The 21,150-nt window shown below is 45.4% G+C and overlaps 2 protein-coding genes across 2 annotated transcripts in view; one reads left to right on the top strand and one right to left on the bottom strand.

The window, feature by feature from the left end:
- The window catches only part of LOC128436258 (protein NLRC5-like), a 426,728-nt gene that overhangs the window by 320,402 nt on the left and 85,176 nt on the right, over window positions 1–21,150 (bottom strand). The window contains 1 exon segment of the mRNA XM_053418014.1: window positions 5,725–5,898. Coding sequence (XP_053273989.1) covers window positions 5,725–5,898 — 174 coding nt within the window.
- Window positions 17,124–19,751, top strand: LOC128436269 (matrilin-4-like). The gene is made up of 4 exons (XM_053418034.1): window positions 17,124–17,755; window positions 18,175–18,358; window positions 18,789–18,941; window positions 19,536–19,751. The coding sequence occupies exons 1-4, from the start codon at window positions 17,477–17,479 to the stop codon at window positions 19,580–19,582; spliced, it is 663 nt and encodes a 220-aa protein (XP_053274009.1). The 5' UTR covers window positions 17,124–17,476; the 3' UTR covers window positions 19,583–19,751.

Raw genomic sequence — 21,150 nt, 5'->3', positions numbered from 1 at the left:
TCCCTTCTGTTGAATCTCGGAGCAGCTGCTGTAAATCAAACCAGAGACTCAGTTTGAAAACTTCCCTGTAAATCAGCTCCTGAGCTGCGAATAATCACCTGACGAGCTGCTGAGTGGAGCACACGCACCTCACCCTGTGGCCGAGGCCTGGTGGATGAAGGGACCACACGAGGTGTCTTTGAACGCATCACGCCACGTTTACTGCACGTCTCCACCGTTTAAAAGGAAATCAGTTACTGCCCCCTGGCCGAGGACGAGGCAGCCGTGAGCACCAGGAGAGACGCGACCACACAACTGAAACTCACTAATCACACTTGAGACCTTCAATAGTTTCACACACTCACACGCTAGAAAAATAACCAATGATGTGATGAATGAAAGTGATTCTTCTAAAAGGGAAACTCACAGTTATTGAAAGTTACACTGACCTAAAAACAGATGAGACGTCTCCAGTTAAAGTGGTTCAGTCTGAAATCTATGTCTATGACACAAGTGGAACAATCAATCACACACACACACACACACACACACACACACAGACACACACACACACACACACACACACATACAATCACTCTTTTATGATTTGATAAATTACATCAGCTGAGATCACACGTTTGCTGCAGCACATTAAACATCTGCCTGACTCAAAGGATCATGGGATACTGATGGCTGTAAAGCAGCTTTTAAACCTAAGTGGTGAAATATAAAAAATAATATTGTCTATTTAGAAAAAGCTAAAATCTCTGAAATCCCAGGATGCATTGTGTTAGACGTTCAGCTCGGAGGTGTCTGGAGGGTCTGAGCGTCGGAGAGCTGGAGACTATAAAAGCGAGGAGCGTTTGATTCGATCACCTGCTGCTCTTGGCTCTGCCTCAGCGACTCCTTTACATCCCATCAATCACAAGAGGCAGCGCCGGGAAACTGGAGTTTTCTATAAGTTCTCCTGATAACTTCAACCACTTCCCACAGTTTCCACAAGAATGTTCCTCCTGGAAATACATTACTAAGTGTAGAAGCCCTGGGGCTGTGGGGAGTGACCAGTCAGAGATAGAGACAGACTCCATTACAGCCTGAGTGCAGATCTGAGGATGAGACTCCTCCACGCTCCGGCTCAGTCCGAGTTTCAATCTGTTTGATGGTTAAATTGGTCTTTTCCTGTCAATCAAGGGCAAAGCTGATGGTGATTGCCTCTGATTGGTCAGTCGTGATAGGGATTAGTGCTGATTGGTCAATTGAAGGAGGTCGTGACCTTCTAAGATGTTGTGTCTTTGTTCCCTGTTTTATCGTCTTTTCATTTGTTTCTTATTTCTCTTGTTTGAATGAAGCAGGAAGAATCACTGCTGTTAAATCCTGAGTCTCCTCATCACCATCATTTAAACCTCTTCCACTCAACCAATTGTGTGTGTAGGAGAGAGAGAGAGAGAGAGAGAGAGAGAGAGAGAGAGAGAGAGAGAGAGAGAGAGAGAGAGAGAGATTTTTTAAGTCACTTTTATTTTCTCAGTTTAGTTCCAACAAACAAGTTACTATAACATATCAAAAAATTGAACGAAAAGAAAAAACAATAAGACAATATTCAAACCCCCAAAAAAATGACCAAAAAACAGCTGCTCTTTTTTTACTTCAACAAAGAACCTCCACATTTAAACTCAGGAACAAAGGTTTTCATCAGGAAGAGGATCACTGGAGTCCGGCTGAATGAGTCCATTACAGTGATCAACTGGTCAGGGTGAGTCAGCTGCTGGTTCCTTTATGAAAGTACACTCTGTGGGACCCAGTGCAGACAGTCCCAGAAGAAAGTCCACCATCACAGCCAGTATCCTGGCCAGCAGACGTGCTGGGGGGTCCACACATGCCAGTCGGTGCCACAGCATGGAGGGAACCATGGTTGTTGTAGAGGTTGAAACAGAGCAGCTCTCTTCATATCTTCTTTGGCACCATTTATATTTAAAGAGCCCAGTTTTTTATTACACATGTTGAGGATGAGAGTTTCTTTAGACCAAAAAGTAAAGGGTCAAAACAGACAGAGGAAACAGACTGGGTTTAAAACATCAAGTGGCCAATTGGGCTCGGATTTTTGCCATTATTTTTTTAAGGCGGTAAAATTCCTGATTTGTGAAGCACGGGTCATCCTCATCCTTCAGCAGGGAGTGTCTCACTGAGTGAAGGAAAAGTTTTCAAATCTGCAGGCCGGAGCCTCCACCTGCAGCAGCCATGCTGCACAAACACACAACTAACAACTAACAACTAAAAACTGCTGCTCATGACACTGTCACTCACACAGAAACAAAAAAACACCTCTACTATAAGTACAGAGGGAAAAAAGAGAAAAGAAAACAGGTAGAAAAAACAAACAGTTTGAACAAACTTTCTTCAGCTCACTCACCACACTCACTCCCAACATGCACTCCAACAGAGAGAGAGAGAGAGAGAGAGAGAGGTGTTAACCTTTAATCTAAACCTGACCCTTAAAGTAACCAAACACTAAACTGAAGCTGAAGCTACTGAGCTGATGAGCGTCTTGTGAACGAGCAGCAGATTATATCAGATTATTCTTCTTTCTGCTCCTTTTCATTCAGGATTAGAGGTTTTGTGTTTGGTGATTTTGTTCTTTTACCTGCACCAAGGACGAGATGTTTCCACCAGTTTGTTTGAAGAGGAAAGAAAAGCTGAGTCATGATTCCAGTGAAGTCGGTGGAAGGATGTTTATTGAGCATTAAAGCAGAGACAAGTAGAAACAGAACTTTTCTCTCTGAGATGTTTTTCTTCTCGTTACATCTGGTTTGTCACAGAGGAAATGATCCATGTGTTTGACTCATAGACTGAATATAAAGGCTTTGACTGGGATGTGCTGCTGTTATACTGCAGCGCCACCTGTGGGTCAGAAGTAGAAAAGCCACCACCGCTCTGCACCTGATGCAGAGCGGTGATTTTAAAACTCTGATTTTAAACGTGATTTCAATGTGTTGAACTTTGTGTTGAACTAAATCAATTAGTGACGTGAATCCAGGAACTTTAAGATCATAAACAAACATATACACAGAATGTGGTTCTACACACATGGAGACACACTGAGGGACAAAGGTGGACAATAATAATGACAAACTTAAACACACTGTATGTGACTCTTTATAGAGGATTTATATATTCTGCTTGTGTTGTGTCATTTCAATAAACACATTCTTCATGTGAATAAACACAATCGGGGCAGGAAGGTTGCTGGTTTGAATCCGGTTCCGATGGGGTCTTCCTGTGTGGAGTCTGCATGTTCTCCCCGTGTTTTCTCCAGGTGCTCCGGCTTCATCTCACAAACACATGCAGATTAGGGGTTGTGTAGATTGGAGACTACACACAAGCTGCTGCTGCTTCAGCCTCTGGATCCTCAGGACACAGCTCAGCCTCCGTCCACACACACTGTCCTCTTCACACTCAGATCCACTAAGACCACCTCCCCCACCTGTTGAGAGAAGAAGACATCAGTGTCACAGAGACTCACTTCATCAGCTGTGAGTCAGTGATGCAGCTCATCCAGTAGAAAGAGCAGCAGGGACTTCAGTCCTGTTCAGAGGTGGAGCAGCTTCCTCTCTGCTTCATGTTCACGTGTTGGAACGAACACGCTAAGAGCTCAGTGTGTGTCCTCTGCATGTCAAAGTGCAGAGTGGACACCTGAGAGGTGGATTTACTGCTGTTACAGGTTAAGCCATGTTTCACTGTGTGTTGATGAACATCTGCTTCTGACAAACTGGGACCAGAGGAGACAGATGGACCTCAGCAGAGGTTCTGCTCTGTATAAAGAGCTCCTGGTTACCATGTGATGAGGAGAGGCTTCAGTCCCACTGATCTCAGAGCTGTGACAAAGATCCACCTGATCAGTTCTTCACTGATGAAGTGAGAGAACAAACTGTCTCAGATCAGATGAAGACGACACCGTCTCTGTCCCTCGTGTGAGGCTGTCAGCTGTGGTCCAGCTTCACTTCCTGTTCACATGAAAACAACAACAACTGTCTTCTTCACGTCAACTCAGTCACATGATCCCAAGCAGCTTGTGGCTCGTCTGATTGGCCGACTGTTGTCTCTCTGTGTCTCTGTCCAATCCTGACGTTTGTCCTCATTGTCCTCTCACAGCTTCACTGAGGAAACACTGAGGCCTGAACTATGAAGACACTTCAACATGTCCAGGAGATCTTTCTGAGATCAGCTCAACTGAACCTGACAGACACAGTCAGGCTAAGTGGTCACATGACGCTGGTTATCAACTCGTTAAGTTAACTCAGGTTTTCCTCATCGAGATCTGAGCGTGCACATAAAAGGGGCGGGGTTTACTGCGTGTGACCAATCACAGACATGGACAGTTTGACTGACAGCAGAGCCTCATATTTCACAACCAGGATCAAACTGTTCTATAATAAAAATCAGAGGAGAACAAACACATGATCCAGAATAAAAGAAACTCAGTCACAGCTGCTAAATGCAGGAAGAACAGCTGGTAAAACATCTGGATTGAGTCAATTTGTAAGTTACAGCGCCCCCTGGTGGCAGCTGGTAAAAATATATTACGTGACCACGACATAATAACGTGTGAACGAGATAAATAACTCGAGCCCACGAGATCTGAATCTGTTGATTACTAACAAGACGAGTGGAAGACAAGAAGACACACACTGTCTCACTGACTCTGAGGACACACACTGTCTCTGAGGACACACACTGTCTCACTGTCTTTGAGGACACACACATGGACCTGTCTCCAGGAAGCTGAGGTCATCTGGTGTTTTGGTGACAGGATGAGTCTGGAGACATTGAGATGTTCTGGGTGAGTTAGAGATCAACTGAACCAACCAGACGTTGATTTAAACTTCCCTTATCCGTCCCTTTAAGGAGAGTGAGCACCACACAACAGTGTAGAGTCACTGTGGTCAGTGGGCGGAGCTTCTATACGGGTTGATCTCCAACTTAACCTGGAGCAGGTTAGCCGTTCATCAGAAGTTACCATGGTGATTGACCTGGTTAAGAAGTGGACGAGCTTCGTAGAACTGAAAAAACTAAACCTGAAGTTAACCTGATAACCACAAATCCTGCTTGGTAGCACAGACCCTGGATCTGTGATACTGACTATGTTTAGTAACATACTGATGAAAGCAGCGTGGACTGACTCCAACCATCTACTGACCTCAGAGTCTCCAGTCGACAGGTTGGACTCTGCTTTAGATCAAGCAGCTCCTTCACTCCTGAGTCCTGCAGGTTGTTGATACTCAGATCCAGTTCTCTCAGATGAGAGTGGTTTGACCTCAGAGCTGAAGCCAGAGAAGAACAGCTGATCTCTGACAGACTGCAGTCCATCAACCTGGATAAAGAATAAAACTTAACTGTAAATTAAACCGAGTTCATGTGGGAAAATAACAGACACATATTCATGTCAGCACAGACTCATAACATCGAACATAAATATGAAATCAGACACGTTGGACTAAAAACGAGTCCTGATTCAGAACAAATAGATTATTTGGACCCGGTCTCTGTCCTGCAGATCAGTTTAGGAAATCCAGAACTAAACTCAGTGTTTTAACAAGTAGCTGAATATTTAACATTTCACAGATTAATTCATGAATGGATTCAAGTTATGTATGAAGAGGAATTATGTTAAATTAGAATTAAATGAGATAAAATGTGTATAAATGCTGTTTTATAGATATGAGATCTACAAAAGTCAGTCAGTGAACTGACCTCAGAGTCTCTAGTCGACAGGTTGGACTCTGTAGAAAACCACACAGCTCCTTCACTCCTGAGTCCTGCAGGTCGTTGAAGCTCAGATCCAGTTCTCTCAGATGAGAGGGGTTTGACCTCAGAGCTGAAGCCAGAGAAGAACAGCTGATCTCTGACAGACTGCAGTCCTTCAACCTGGATAAAGAAATATGAATATTAGAATGTGTCCTCCTGTTGTTGTGGATCGTCATCATGTCAACACAGACTCTCAACATGCTGCTGACCTCAGTCCAGTCTGTGACCTAAAGATAAATATCAGATCAGACATGTTGGACCATTGTTTCATTCATCAGCTTCTTCTCTGTGTGTTGGTCACTGAGCAGGTTTGTGTAATTAAACACTGTTTAAAGTAGGGATGGCTCCTGATGTCACTTCCTGTTTGTTTCTATACTTATCAACTGTCCAACGTGTTTCAATAAGAATGTGTCTTATTTTGAAAACCTGAGGAGGACGAGTGCTCGGCCTCAGTCCACATGTTATTTACTGACACTTTCTTAGTGATCAGGAGCAGGTGAGTGCAGGTGAATGGAGTTGATGAGGTGGACGTGACTGACAGGCTGGGTGAGTGACAGATGACTGAGGGACAGTGAGCAGAGCAGAACTGAGACAATTTAAATAAATAATGACCCAATAAGAAAGAAAGTCTGAAAAGTGAAGAAGGATTTAAGGACCTCAGAGTCTCCAGTCGACAGTTTGGACTCTCCAGTCCAGAACACAGCAGCTTCACTGCTGAATCCTGCAGCTTGTTGAGTCTCAGATCCAGTTCTCTCAGATGTGAGGGGTCTGACTTCAGAGCTGAGGCCACGACTACACAGTGAGTCTCTGAGAGTCGACATACACAGAGTCTGTAATTAAAGAAAATATCAAATCTGTGAGAATTAAATCAGAAAACACAACATTCATACAAAAAGTGATCATGTGACCCTCACCCTGGTAAATCCCCTCTTTGTTAAAAACTCCTCAAGAGAATCCTTTCAGATTTGGTTCAAGCGTTAATTCAGACTAACAGAGGAACTCATTAGATTCAAGTGGTCAAAGGTCAGAGGTCAAAGGTCAAGGTCACAGAACATGTTCATGGCCTCTTGAACATGATATCTCAAGTCTGTCTTCAGTGGATTTCTTCACATTTTGACTCAAAGAGAAACTGATTAGATTTCAGTGGTCAAAGGTCAAAGGTCACAGTGACCTCATGTTATTGTGAAGTCAACATGTCAGGAACCTGGAGGGACAGACACTGCACTGGTTGGTGGTGGAGGACAAACGCAGAGTGGGAACTCTGGTTTGACAAGAAAGAAGAAGAAACTATATTTCCTGCTTCTTCAGTTTAAAGGAACCGTCAGTGATTCTCATCCAAACACTGATTCAGTGATCGTCTCCTCACTCTGTGCTAGCTGTTTGATCATATATATATTTATATATATAAATATATTATTTATATATATAAATTAGGGGTGCACCGATTCATCGGCCGAACATCGGTAGCGGCCGATATTCGCCTCGTTTACTGATATCGGCTTATCGGTAATAAACTTGAGTTTCACCGATATCATTGGCCGATGTTCATATTTGTGGTTAAACCGCTGGGCACGTGCCGCGGCTGGGGGAGCAGTCGCTCCGTCGCCCTCCTCTCCGCGCCGCCGGAGGCTCAGTGTGCGGCACCGGGAGGTCCTCATCCGGTGGCACCTCACGGCGTCACTGGTGGGGGGGCTTTCTTTCTCTTGGACCGCGGGGCGGTGTCCATCGCCGGCGCGGAAGGCGGGCCGTTGGAGGGGACCGGGTACGCGGTCAGCGGCGGCCACTCTGGACGCGTGTCGGGCCCTTCTCGCGGATCACCTCAGCTACGGCGACCTGTTCGCGCGGGGGGGGCACCCTGCGGTGCGCCTCGGCTGGCGCCTAGCAGCTGACTGAGAACTGGTGCGGACCAGGGGAATCCGACTGTTTAATTAAAACAAGCATCGCGAAGGGCCACGGTGGGTGTTGACGCGATGTGATTTCTGCCCGACACTCAAAACAGGTCAAACTGAGGAGGGCTTGTTAAGTTCTCTTGACTCACGCAGTGTAACTTGGTGTAAAAAGTATGAGCGTAGCGTCTGTTTAAGTTCTTTATTCTCATGTGCACCGGCTCTATTCATCCGTCTCATGCACAGGTAACAAGGGAACTGACAACACACGTCATACACACAGAAGCCGTAACACATCTAATAAACGGGCAATACTGCTACCGTAAATCAATGAGAAGAGTGTCTCTATAATGATACTTTAACAGGGCTGTTTTAGACAGGGTACAAAGGTGCTGTTTTAAATTATCCTTGTGGTATTTTGACCAAAATATGTTACAGACATTTCATTAAGATCCCAAGGAACCATTTCAACTTGCGGTAAAATGGGCATAATATGTCTCTGTTAAATAAAGTTTAGTTAAATCAAAGATTGTTTCATAAATCTGATTCAATTTGTGCTCATTAAAAGATAAGAGTGATTTTTTAAATAGTGCTTTTTAAATAATGATTTAATTATTTTTCTGGCACAAAAGGGTGAATGAATAACAACAAAAAGAAAATAAAGAAATATCGGTATCGGTATCGGCTATCGGCCAGATTGTTATTTTAAATATCGGTATCGGCCAAGAATTTCCATATCGGTGCATCCCTAATATAAATATATATATACACAGTATATACAATAATCTCCCGTGGACCCCACATGGTCGTATGTCTGAACCCTCAAACTCCAGCACAGTGAACACATTGGATTTCACTCTCCACATCTGATCTAATTGTTCTCAAATGTACATGAGAACAATGAGAATGTATATGTACATAATAATAATAACTTTAATACACACACACACACACATACACACACACACACACACACACTGAGTGTATTTGAAGAACGACTCATCTCCACTGATTGAACACGTTATTGATCATGTCTGGACTCACAGAGCCTTCCTGCAGTTCCTCACAGCTGGGATCAGTCTCAGTCGACCCTGGTCTGATGTGTTGAACTTCTTCAGGTCCAACTCATCCAGAACCTCCTCTGACATCTGCAGCATGTAGGCCAGAGCTGAGCAGTGGATCTCAGAGAGTTTCTTTGATCTGTTCTCTGACGTCAGGAACTGTTTCATCTGCTGATGAACTGAGTGGTCGTTCATCTCAGTCAGACAGTGGAAGATGTTGATGCTTCTGTCAGGAGAAATGTCATCACTCTCTATCTTCTTCAGGTTGTTGATGACTCTCTGGATGATCTCTGGATTGTTCCCTGTCCGACCCAGCAGGTCTCCTAAGACTCTCTGGTTGGACTCCAGACTGAGGCCGTGAAGGAAGCGAACAAACAGGTCCAGATGACCATTTGTACTAGTGAGGGATTTCTTCATGGTTCTCTTCAGGAGGTCATCCAGGGAGAAGGTTCTGTCTGTGTACCAATATGTTACCAAGAAGTTGTTGAGTTCTTCTGTGTTCCTCTCGGTGTAACAGTGGAACATGTAGACTGCAGCCAGAAACTCCTGAACGCTCAGATGAACAAAGCAGTAGACTGATTTCTGGAAGATCACACACTCTCTTCTGAAGATCTCAGTACAAACTCCTGAGTACACCGAGGCCTCTGGGACATTAAGACCACACCGCTCCAGGTCTTCTTGGTAGAACATGATGTTTCCTTCCTCCAGATGTTTAAGTGCCAGCCTCCCCAGCTTCAGGAGAACGTCCCTGTCAGCCTCCGTCAGCTGCTGTGGACTCGTCTCATGTCCCTCACCGTACTTGTTGTTCTTCCTCTTTGTCTGAACCAGCAGGAAGTGTGAGTACAGGTCAGTCAGGGTCTTGGGCAGCTCTCCTCTCTGGTCTGTGGTCAACATGTGCTCCAGAACTGTAGCACTGATCCAGCAGAAGACTGGGATTTGACACATGATGTGGAGGCTCCTGGACGTCTTGATGTGTGAGATGATTCTGCTGCACAGCTCTTCATCACTGAATCTCCTCCTGAAGTACTCCTCCTTCTGGGCCTCAGTGAAGCCTCGTACTTCTGTGACCCTGTCAACACATGCAGGAGGGATCTGATTGGCCGCCGCAGGTCTGGAGGTTATCCAGACGAGAGCCGAGGGAAGCAGATTCCCCCGGATGAGGTTTGTCAGCAGCACGTTGACTGATGACCTCTGTGTGACCTCAGACACAAGCTCCCTGTGGTTGAAGTCCAGAGAAGGTCTGCTTTCATCCAGGCCGTCAAAGATGAACAAAGGTTTACAGACAGCGAGCGTCTCTGCTGTGAGCTTCTGTAACGCTGGATGGAAAACATGGAGCAGCGTGAGAAGACTGTGCTGCTGGTCCTTCACCAGGTTCAGCTCCCTGAACGAAAGCACAGCCAGCAGACCCACATCCTGGTTCTCTAAACCCTCTGCCCAGTCCAGAGTGAACTTCTGCACCGAGAAGGTTTTTCCAACGCCAGCGACGCCGTTGGTCAGGACGACTCTGATGCTGCTCTGCTGGTCAGTGGAGGCTTTGAAGATGTCGTGGACCTTGATGGGAGTGTCGTGGAGGATCTTCTTCTTGGAAGCCGTCTCAAGCTGCCTCACCTCATGTTGAGTATTAACCTCTTCACTCTGTCCCTCTGTGATGTAGAGCTCAGTGTAGATCCTGTTGAGGAGGGTTCTACTTCCTGTTTCATCACTTCCTTCAGTCACATGTTCACATCTCCTCCTCACACTGAGCTTATGTTCATCTGAAACCTCCTGCAGACCACGATCTGCTGAAAGACAAGAAACAATGTGAGAGACAGAGAATCTGAGAATCTGCTGATTGTTTTCATCAGATACAGAAAAACTACAGAAAATAAAAGCTTTTTAACTTTGTGCTTTTCTAACGATGTTAAATGTTGATGCTGTATGAAGGAACAAAATAAAACCACATGTGCTGTTGTCAGAAGTGAAGACATCAGCAGACACATGTACAGTGCTGCTCTGACCGGCTGTCTGACCTCCAGCTCCTGTTCTGGATCTTTGTCCACACTGGGGACAGGAGGAGTCTCCTGAAGAACCAGACTGGTCCCAGTATGAGGTGATGCACTGTCTGCAGAACCAGTGTCCACAGCTGGTGGAGACTGGATCCTTCAGGACGTCCTGACACGAAGCACAGCAGGACGACTGCTCCTCCTCAGAAACATGACTCCTCTTCCTCTCCCTGTGAAGACATGTCCTGATAACTCACATGTCACAGTCACAGGTTCTCATCACTTCTGTCAAGGAGGTTTTGTGTTCACCCAGTATGTTTGTGTGTTGGTTGGTTCGTTAGTGGGATTATAAAAACCAACAGATTACCAGTAAACTTGTTGGAAGGTTGTGGTCTGTGAACCAGACGGGTGGGGGGGGGGGGGGGTCCTCTTTCACAGACATGTTCAGAGGACTGATGTTTACCAGTGTGTGGAATTTGGTGCAGATCCAAATCAAAATGAGTCTCTAGTGGATTTCAAAGTGGTTTCATAAGGAGCGTGTTGGTTCTTGGTGGAGGTCTGAGCTCTTTGAGTGATTCTGAGAGATTAGTCACCAACTTCAATGAAGCTGTGTCCTAATGCAGGGGCCACACTAGAGGAAACTAGATCCTCTTCAGAGCAGGTCACAGTAGAAACAGTCTCTTACTCTGTGGGTGAGGGTCCAGGTTCATTACTGAAGTGTGGATGAGGTGTCATGGACCAGTCACTCTTCAGAGACAGACAGCTGAACCCTGGAGACTCTGCTCCGTCCTCTTCCTCCTCATAACCACTCATCTTCAGTCTGAGAGGAAAAACACTGTGAGCTCAAACACACACAATGAAGCTGTGTCCTAATGCAGGGGCCACACTAGAGGAAACTAGATCATCTTCAGAGCAGGTCCCAGTAGAAACAGTCTCTTACTTTGTGTGTGAGGGTCCAACTTGCTCTGAAGTGTCCTCGTCCATGTTGCACCGGCTGCGTCTCAGTTGTGGTTCAGGCCACGCTGCTCTATCTTTCAGGGTACCAGCTATAAGGGAAATATAAAATGTGACCACAGTATTTCCCCTTTGATTGATCATGATTGAATCTCATAAAATGTAACCTTGATCATGCTGTATCCTTTATGAATCACTGAATGAATCTTGGCCTGATTGCTTTAACTAGGCATTGTTGTTTTCATGTGATCAGAAGATCCCAACCTTTGACTTTGTGACAACCCCAACAAGAGTGGGAGGGTATAAAGAAAATAAATGTATAAAGACAAAGAACTGTTTCCCATCGTGGTGCATATTACAAACTAACCTTTGTGGTATGCACCATGCTTTGAGCATTAAAGTGTGACAATTGTCTTGTTTCCTCGTTGTTAAGGTGGGATTGTAAAAATTGCCACGACACAGTCAATACGGGTGTGGAGGTGTACTATTGTACAAAAACAATAATAAAGTTCCCTTACATGTAATATTGTTTTATGTCATTTGTAAATCCACCAATAAACCTGCAGAGCCAAAAACAAACAATGAATAACAAAGTATTTTTCAACTTGAGCATTTCCTGATCTACACTCAAACCAATCAACTACATTAAAGTGACTCAATACAAGCTTGTAAAAGTTCATGTGTCCTTCAACCCCCGGCCACTAAGAGAAGAAACTCAACATCTAGAATCATGTTCACGTCATAAAGGCTGGATTTGAATTACAGAACTTTATAGACAGTAACACTGAGAGCACATCAGTCACAGCTTGAAGCAGCACTCTGTGTCTCCACTCAGTTCTATGGCTTTGTGCCCAAATGAAGGTCAAACACAAGCAACAACTTTATATTCACTTTAAAACTCACACAAAACCAGTATGAAGTGTGTGTTTGTGTGTGTGTGTGTGTGTGTGTGTGTGTGTGTGTGTGTGTGTGTGTGTGTGTGTGTGTGCGTATGTGTGTGTGTGTGTGTGTGTGTACCTGGCTCTGCAGGTCGATGTTCCTCACACCTCAGCCAGTGAGTCCAGAGCTTTACTGGGATCCACAGTGAAGACTCTCCACTGGTTGGTGACCACTGCTGTAACGTATGATGATGAAAACACGTTGTGTTATTAAACACTTGATGAACAGATGAAGATAAAAAGTGAAGCTTTGAGTTAACTCTGTTAATTAGTCCTTTGAAGGCTCTTTGATCCAGACCTGCTGTTCACATCTGTCTCTGGGATCCGATCACATGACGTCTGTCACCAGGTGTGAACTGACAAACTTAGAGTCATGTGATCAGCAGACGGATGTTAACAGCAGGTGTGAGAGTGAGACAGTGAAACTTTCAGAAAGTTGTGTTCACACTCACCTGCTCACTTTGCTTCCTTCTGCTCGTCCAGGTGAAAATGGAGTCTGACCGCTCCCTGTTGAACCAGTTCACTCTTTAAACAACCCAGTTCAAAGTCCAGTTCATACCCATGAAGATAAACTGGTTCACAGTTCATGTTTTATTGTGATGTTATGATGTAGATAAGAAACTTACAATTATGTTTTTAGTTAATAATGGACGGTGTGGGATCATGAATCCAGATCTTCACTTTCACACTGAGTCCTGACTGGGAGCGTCTGCATCAGTTTGAACTTAAAACAGATAAATTAAAGTGCAGCCGAGTCTCTGGTCATCAGATTAGTTCTTCTTTTTGTTTGTTGTAGTGAATTAACTTTAGAATAAATTCAATATATGTATTATATGTATATATCGTTTTGGTCATTGCATTTAATGCTTGAAGACACAGAAACAAACAAAAACACACATCTCAGGGTCCTGCAGGACCATGAAGGACCACTGCAGGAGACAGATGCAGGGACACTGATCACTGAATCTTCTGTAGAATCCTCTTTCCCTCCGGGGGGGGGGGGGCCCAGTGAAGCCTGTGACCCGGTGACTTCCCGTGGAGACTCATGGCAGCTCCTGCTGGAGTCACCTGGAAGACGACAGCCGTTAGCAGGACAACTGTGACAGCAACTAGAAACAGAAACAAACATCCACAGGTTTCCAGACGTCACAGTTCTTATGATATAAGATACTGGGTCAATATCTGTTTAATATGATGGCAGCAGCATGTATGTAACAGAGGCTTTTCTATGATGGAGTATTATGGTCGTCCGCCCTCAGAACTTTGAGCTGGTCAAAAAGTTCGTCAACCAGGTTCGGTTCTTCTTCACGTTGACAATGAGCAGTATGATGACATCATCGTGTGTTACACACTTTCTTTTGTTGGAGCGAGGACGAGGTGGAACTGTGACTGACAGGAAGTGGATCAACCTGAGAGTTCAGCAACAAACTTCAACCTGTATTCACCAAGTTCTTAGCCTGACGTTGTCAGACTCACAATTCTAGTCAGAATGTGAGTCTGAGACCGCTCCATTGGGCTTTCATTATGGGGCGTGTTTCAACTGACCAGGAAATAAAATTCCTCTTCGCTCAATTGGATAGACCTACAACCAATCAGAGCAACGTAGTATGTGACGTATGTTAAGCCACGCATTGTGAGTTATTTACTAACCTGGGTTCACACCGGACGCTTCAGCGCAGCGCCAAGCCTTAAATAACAGCTGGCTCCCATCCACTCCCATGTTAAAACTTTGTGCCGGTCACACCGGAGGCTGAAGCACCGCGCTGCCTCAAGGCTGCCTCGCACCGTGCAGAGATCGTTTCGGCGTCGAGTCTATTTTTTGCGCTTGACGCACCAGGAAACACACTGAAAAACGATTTTAAACGATATTGATGACATATTTTATATGATATAAATGATCAAAAATGCATCCCATACTTTATAGTCCCCTTCGTCGTGGAGCTTTAATTTGACCAATGACATTATTAAATGTCCCCCTCTGCCCATCCACTCCAGCCACACAAGCAGTGATACAGATAAAAAGAGAGAGGGGGGGCTACGTGTTCCCCACATAGGCTTGAGTGGAGAATACGTAATTTACCCCCGACACTCGACATTTAACGGAGCAAACAGCGAAGTTCTTCAACATGGAAGACATTAAATTAATAATTGAAGTGGAGAAGTACAGTGAGTTGTATGATCATCGGAACATGTTGTATAAACACAACACAAAGAAAGACAAACGTTGGGACGCTGTTGCTTAATGTTGGATCAACATGTAACTTTATGCTTTTAATCTCTGGATCAACGGGTGATATTATTAGCGCTGCCCGGCGGTTCAGCGTCGCTTCAGTGTCCGGTGTGAACAGCCCAGCGCCGGGGCGATAGGGATTAGCGCGGTGCTCTGGCGTCGCCTCCACGTTCTGTGTTCCTCTTTCAAAATGAATGCGCTGTCGATGTCTTCTAAAACAGACTCAATGGCAGCATCTACACATCTCAGCTCGCCAGCGGCAGCCATGTTTGTTGAAAATGAATTCAACCCAAGGGCACTTTGATGACGTGGTTGATTACGTTACCGTTGATCATCTGTCAATCATCGTATAAAGCCCGCCCTGACAATCTGATTGGCCCAGTCGGGCATAATTTCTCCCCAACGGAGCGACTCCAGACCGAATTTTTCGACCTCAAATGTTGTGGGCGGGGCTAAGTTCGTCTGGCATCCAGGCTACCAAGTTCTATCTCCAGAGGAGCAACACGGAAGTGTCCTCTGTCTCCGTCTCCAGTGTCTCCTTCTGTTGACTTAAATTAGAGCCACCAGCCACTCCCTGCAGAAAAGTGTGTGTGTGTGTGTGTGTGTGTTAGTGTGTGTGTTAATCAATCAATCAATCAAATTTTATTTGTATAGCCCATATTCACAAATTACAATTCATCTCATAATTTGTCCTTAACCCTCAGCAAGAGTAAGGAAAAACTACTAAAAACCTTTTAACAGGTAAAAATACGTAGAAACCTCAGAGAGACACATGTGAGGATCCCTCTCCCAGGACGGACAGAAGTGCAATAGATGCCACGTGCAGGAAAACATCATCAATAATCAAAGTCTCTAGCAGCATTGATGAGGGTAGACATCCCGAAGGACAACCCCAACATGACATGCCAAGCAGTCCCGCTGCAAGCACAGTCCATGCTCAGCAACCATCTAGACCACGATCCACCATCCAGACCAGACGCCACTCCAGTCCTCAGTCACCGTCCATCGCCACCCACCACGAGCCGCTGCCGCGGTCCTGGTCCAATGCCCATACCCGATGCCAGCGCGACACAGAATCCACCACACAGGGTCCACCACCGCGACCCCCGGTGCGCGATGTTGTCGCCAGGCTTTTAAACTTGAACTCGCCTCCGGCGATTGGACAAGCGTGTTTGTTGATCCAGGATTTGAGAAGGAATAATTAGACACTTATACATGAAGTTCTGGAAATTGAACATTTATTGTATTCACTGAAATACTTACAGAGAGTCTCTGGGGTTCTGCCGGACACGTCACCAGGTTCAGTGGATCATGTCGAGAAGAAGCCCAGTTCAATCCTAAGTCCACAGTATATATAATCAGACACAGGGTGGGCACAGAGGCGGTTCTTTTTCTTTGAGGGAATTCATCTGGCCAGCCATTGGCCAGATGTATACTGTTTCCTCAAAGTGCAGTTTTTTGCAAGCACATCACTTTCAACTGACCAGGTGTCCCACTACTGTGGCCTTGGCAAACAGGGAGCCTGCCACAGTGGAGAGACCCAGCAGATAATACTTTTCCGGAGGATTTCATATCTTTTTCTCACCATATTTCATGAAGCACCTTATTGTATTAGTTCTGGCACATCCTCTCTCTTTTCTGAGCATCCGTGCTTTCATTATTTCAAATCTCAAGATGAATTTCCATCACACACTTTTCTCCGAATTGTATTTTGGGTCAGATTGACATTCAGGTTGACACCTGCTCTTTCTGTGGTCGTGCTCTGGGCCTGACCCTGCGTCTGAGTCAAAAAGATTATACATCATTCTAACTAAAAGTAACTGTTGTAGCATTATTGATTATATGGATTATACAGCTAATATTTGTTCACAGGATATAGGTAAAATATAATCACAAGATACAGAGAAACATAGATATCTCAACAGCGATCAACAAACCGCAATCCATGGTGCGGCCACAGAGGCCCTGGATCTGCGGGTGATAAAGCAAAGGGATTCCGGGGAAGGGGGATAGGGATGGAGAAGAGGAAGGAGAAGCTGGAAAGAGAAGCTCCGTGTGTCATGTGTCATAAAATAGAAAAAGTAACGTTCTGCCGCACTAATTAGCTCTAACTATAAGCTTTATCAAAAAGGAAGGTTTTGAGCCTACTCTTAAACGAACAGGTGGTGTTAAGGCCTAATTATAGTCCTGCGACTGCAACCGCGGAAGGCCACACAGCTGCATCGACGACCTCGTTTTGGTTTATACTTCTCTAACGTGCAGCGGGTGTTGCAACGCAATTCACCGCCAGAACACTAGGCGGAGTAACGTTTTTTTTCAAAGACAAAACACACAAAGAAGAGACGTCTTCTTCTTCGTCGACTGTTTATTTACATCGCCACTCCGGCTCCTCATAGCCTATTTCTGGCGGACAAATCTGCCAGTCAGTGACGGGTTATACAAGTGGTCATACTTTCGGATCTCTTCTGCCAAGTGCTCATCTATTTGGTCCATATTCGTTCTTCTAAATCTTCCGTGATTTCTGCGTGTAGTGGGGCATGAAACCGGAAACTAGACTCCGGACGGGATGTAGTAAGCAGACCAATCACAAGCGGGCTGCGTGAGGCTCGCGTCGCTTTGTCGTGTAGTTAGAAAAATTGTCGGACGCATGCAAGCCACCAGAAAGGGGCGTGTTGCGTGTCTTGCGTGCGTGCAACCCGACTATAGTTTGGCCTTTAGTGTGTGTGAATATCCCTCACCTCCTCCTCCTCTTCTTCCTCCTCCTCCTCCTCCTCCTCCTCCTCCTGTGTCTCAGGTGGTGGACTCCCTGGACGTGTCCACTCACGGCACCAGAGTGGGTCTGGTCCAGTACTCCAGCCGGGTCAGGACAGAGTTTCCTCTCAACATGTACCACTCTGCTGAGGAGATCAAAGCTGCAGTGATGAAGGTGAACCTGTGTTTGTTATCTTCACTTTAATGTTTTCATGTCCGACTCCGTGTGGAGAAAGTATTAAAAAGCCTCCTGAGAACCACCTTTCATTCTGGAGCCACGTGAAGACAGTGTGATCATTTGAATTATCATTACACAGTTCAGATAAAAGTTTTAACACAACTCTCAGTCCACACTACATTTTATTTCACGAGCCGCCAACAGGTGAATACAAAGAGAACCTTCTGCTCAGGACGTCCCTGACTTCAGTTAGAGTCATAGACCTGTAGACTGCAGGTCCAGAAGGAGGAGCCGGTGTGGACCTGGAGCTCCGCCCCCTGCTCCCCCCAAATATGGTTACTTCAGGTTTCAGCGGGGGACGTCCCGGTGGGTTGAGACTAACAAGAACCTGTCCACTCATCTCTGTGTCTGTGTAGGTTGAGTACATGGAGAAAGGGACGATGACGGGTCTGGCCCTGAAGCACATGCTGGAGAACAGTTTCTCCGAGGCCGAGGGCGCTCGTCCCGCCAGCCGCAACATCCCCCGCATCGGACTGGTCTTCACAGACGGACGCTCCCAGGACGACATCACCGAGTTCGCCAAGATGCCCAAAGAAGCTGGTAAGACTCGAGCGGTGAGAGGGTCCACGCAGGATCTACGGTCTGTTCTCTGGACCTGTCAGTTGATGAGTGGCTGCAGATGAACGGTCTGTTCTCTGGACCTGTCAGTTGATGAGTGGCTGCAGATGAACGGTCTGTTCTCTGGACCTGTCAGTTGATGAGTGGCTGCAGATGAACGGTCTGTTCTCTGGACCTGTCAGTTGATGAGTGGCTGCAGATGAACGGTCTGTTCTCTGGACCTGTCAGTTGATGAGTGGCTGCAGATGAACGGTCTGTTCTCTGGACCTGTCAGTTGATGAGTGGCTGCAGATGAACGGTCTGTTCTCTGGACCTGTCAGTTGATGAGTGGCTGCAGATGAACGGTCTGTTCTCTGGACCTGTCAGTTGATGAGTGGCTGCAGATGAACGGTCTCTGTGTGCACGTACGCAGGCATCACCATGTACGCTGTGGGCGTGGGGAAAGCTGTGGAGGAGGAGCTTCGTGAGATCGCGTCCGAACCCGTGGAGAAACATTTCTATTACACCAGCGACTTCACGGCCATCAGCACCATCGCTGAGAACCTCAAGCTGAACGTCTGTCCAGGTACAATCCTCCACTGAGGACGCTGCGTCTTCACAATGTGCAGGAGCCACACGACAAACACAACACACAACACCACACACTTATTATCAAGAAGCAAATGTTTTATTTTATAAAATTAACACTTTAGAAAAGAAGTGCAATTATTTTTATGTTTTACTTCTTTATTCGAGCCCTGTATATTTGGTTGTATCTGTGAGTAAGAAGTTATTGGTTAAACTGTAAAATATCAAATCTTAATTACATTTCTTTGTGAGTTTGACAATGAGGAAATTTTTCTTTTTTGACATTCAACATTTTTTACGTCTTAATTTGGCAAAAGTCTGAATGGATCAACTCAACTTTTCAAACTGTATATTTTACTCACACATTGTAAAAACTAAATCCTCTTTTTAAAAATTCAAATGTGAAACCATTCCTAGAGAAGAAGAAGAAGATAATGCCGGCAGGGTAATTTAATATCTTGTTGTTTGGCTCCATCTACTGGCCAAGGTGCAACATGACAGTTTGGAGATTAACTATATCTCCATAGATGAACCTTATTCCACATGTAAACAAGAGAAGAGCAACTCAGACGTTTTTAACTTTGTTTTCAAGTATTGAACTTTTCAGTTGGTCCCAGGAACATTCAGGCTAAATCATGATTTACTCCTGAAACACAAGTTTAAACTGCAGCAGTGTTTCCTGATCAGTGACCAATCACTGCAGCACGGAGACAGATGTGGTGAAGTGAAGGTCAAACAGTTGAAGTGACTCACGATGGCATCATGAAGTGAAACTAGAAGCGGTGACCACACGGTGACATGTGCGTCCATGTGGATGATGGTGCTGACGTGTGTGTGCAGAGGAGAGTCAGGGGGAGATCGAGGTGAAGGACCCGTGTGCCTGTGAGAGTCTGGTGGAGTTCCAGCAGGCCACCATGAGCAGCCTGGAGCAGCTCACACAGAAACATATCCTTTACAACACATCTGGAAACAAACAGCTGCTCTGATGTTAGACAGTGAACTGAGGTGTGTGACCATGTGAAACTAAAAGAATCTTCTCATGTGATGTTTTCAAAACGCTGCCTGTTGTCCCCAGCAGCTGCTCCATCAGAGTGAAGGAGGTGTGAAGGAGAAGCTCAGGACATGGAGGCACCTGAGTGGTGCTCGTTCAGAAGGAAGAAGAGAAACACCAGATATTAATGTTTTACACTGTCCATTGAAAAACAGATTCAATGGAGATGAATACAAATCAGGAAACAGTGAAATTCATCCAACTGGTATCGAACGTGTCAGGAACTGGATCCATATAAACCAGTTAGATGATGTTTCTTTGACTCGATGTCAGAGATGAGTGTGAATTATTCTGCTGCTGAAAATCAACAAGTCTGAATTTGTAAAGAGACAAATATCTGTGAGATGTTCAGAAACTACTCATGTGTGTGTTTGTTATTCCTTAATCAACTGCCCACTGGTTGGGATGACTGCTCGTCTGGAGCAGCTGGAGAACCAGCTTCTCACCAGGAAGTGACCAGGACGCCACAGAGGAAGAAGGACGGAGTGAGGAAGAGGAGGAAGAGGAGGGCACATCCTGGAGAGATCCTTTAGAGCAGGAATCAGAAATCCCTTCTAATCAATGGACCCTCCAGTGTTTCCACGAAGCCTTGGGGGCCTTCAGTAGATCTGCTGATCTTCACCTTGATGAGGACCACATTTATCTGACAGCTTGTGATTAGGATTCACTTCTCTGGTAAAGATGTAAAAAATAAATCATTTGTTTACTTATTGCCTTTAAAAGACAACAGCGACAACAATCTACGATTCAAAATAAACGTTTGTATAAAATAGATGAATATTAACAACACTGTGCAACTTTTATTGACCAACAGCGCCCCCTGCGGCCACATGTGGTGATTGACTCTGTTTGTAATCTGTGTTCGAGCGATGACGCGAGTCCCACTCACTGAACTGAAATATTACCCATGATCCTCTGCTTCCTGAACCTGAAGAGCTGCAGCTGTAACAAATCTTCATGTTTCACAGTTTCCTGCTGAATCTTGGAGATAAACTCTGGTTGTTAATAACTTCAGAGTGTTTGTAACTGATCTCAGTTCAGCTCCACTCTTCAGCTGCAGCTGGTTGTGTCTGTGACTCTCAGTCAGTTGTTCTCTCAGGAGATGGAACCCACTCAGCAGAGTCACAGAGAACAGACGCTCAGGGAGAGAAGGAGG

The sequence above is a fragment of the Pleuronectes platessa genome (assembly GCF_947347685.1).
Source record: "Pleuronectes platessa chromosome 2 unlocalized genomic scaffold, fPlePla1.1 SUPER_2_unloc_1, whole genome shotgun sequence".
In the NCBI taxonomy this organism is placed as follows: Eukaryota; Metazoa; Chordata; class Actinopteri; order Pleuronectiformes; family Pleuronectidae; genus Pleuronectes; species Pleuronectes platessa.
This window is presented reverse-complemented; position numbering and strand designations above follow the sequence as displayed.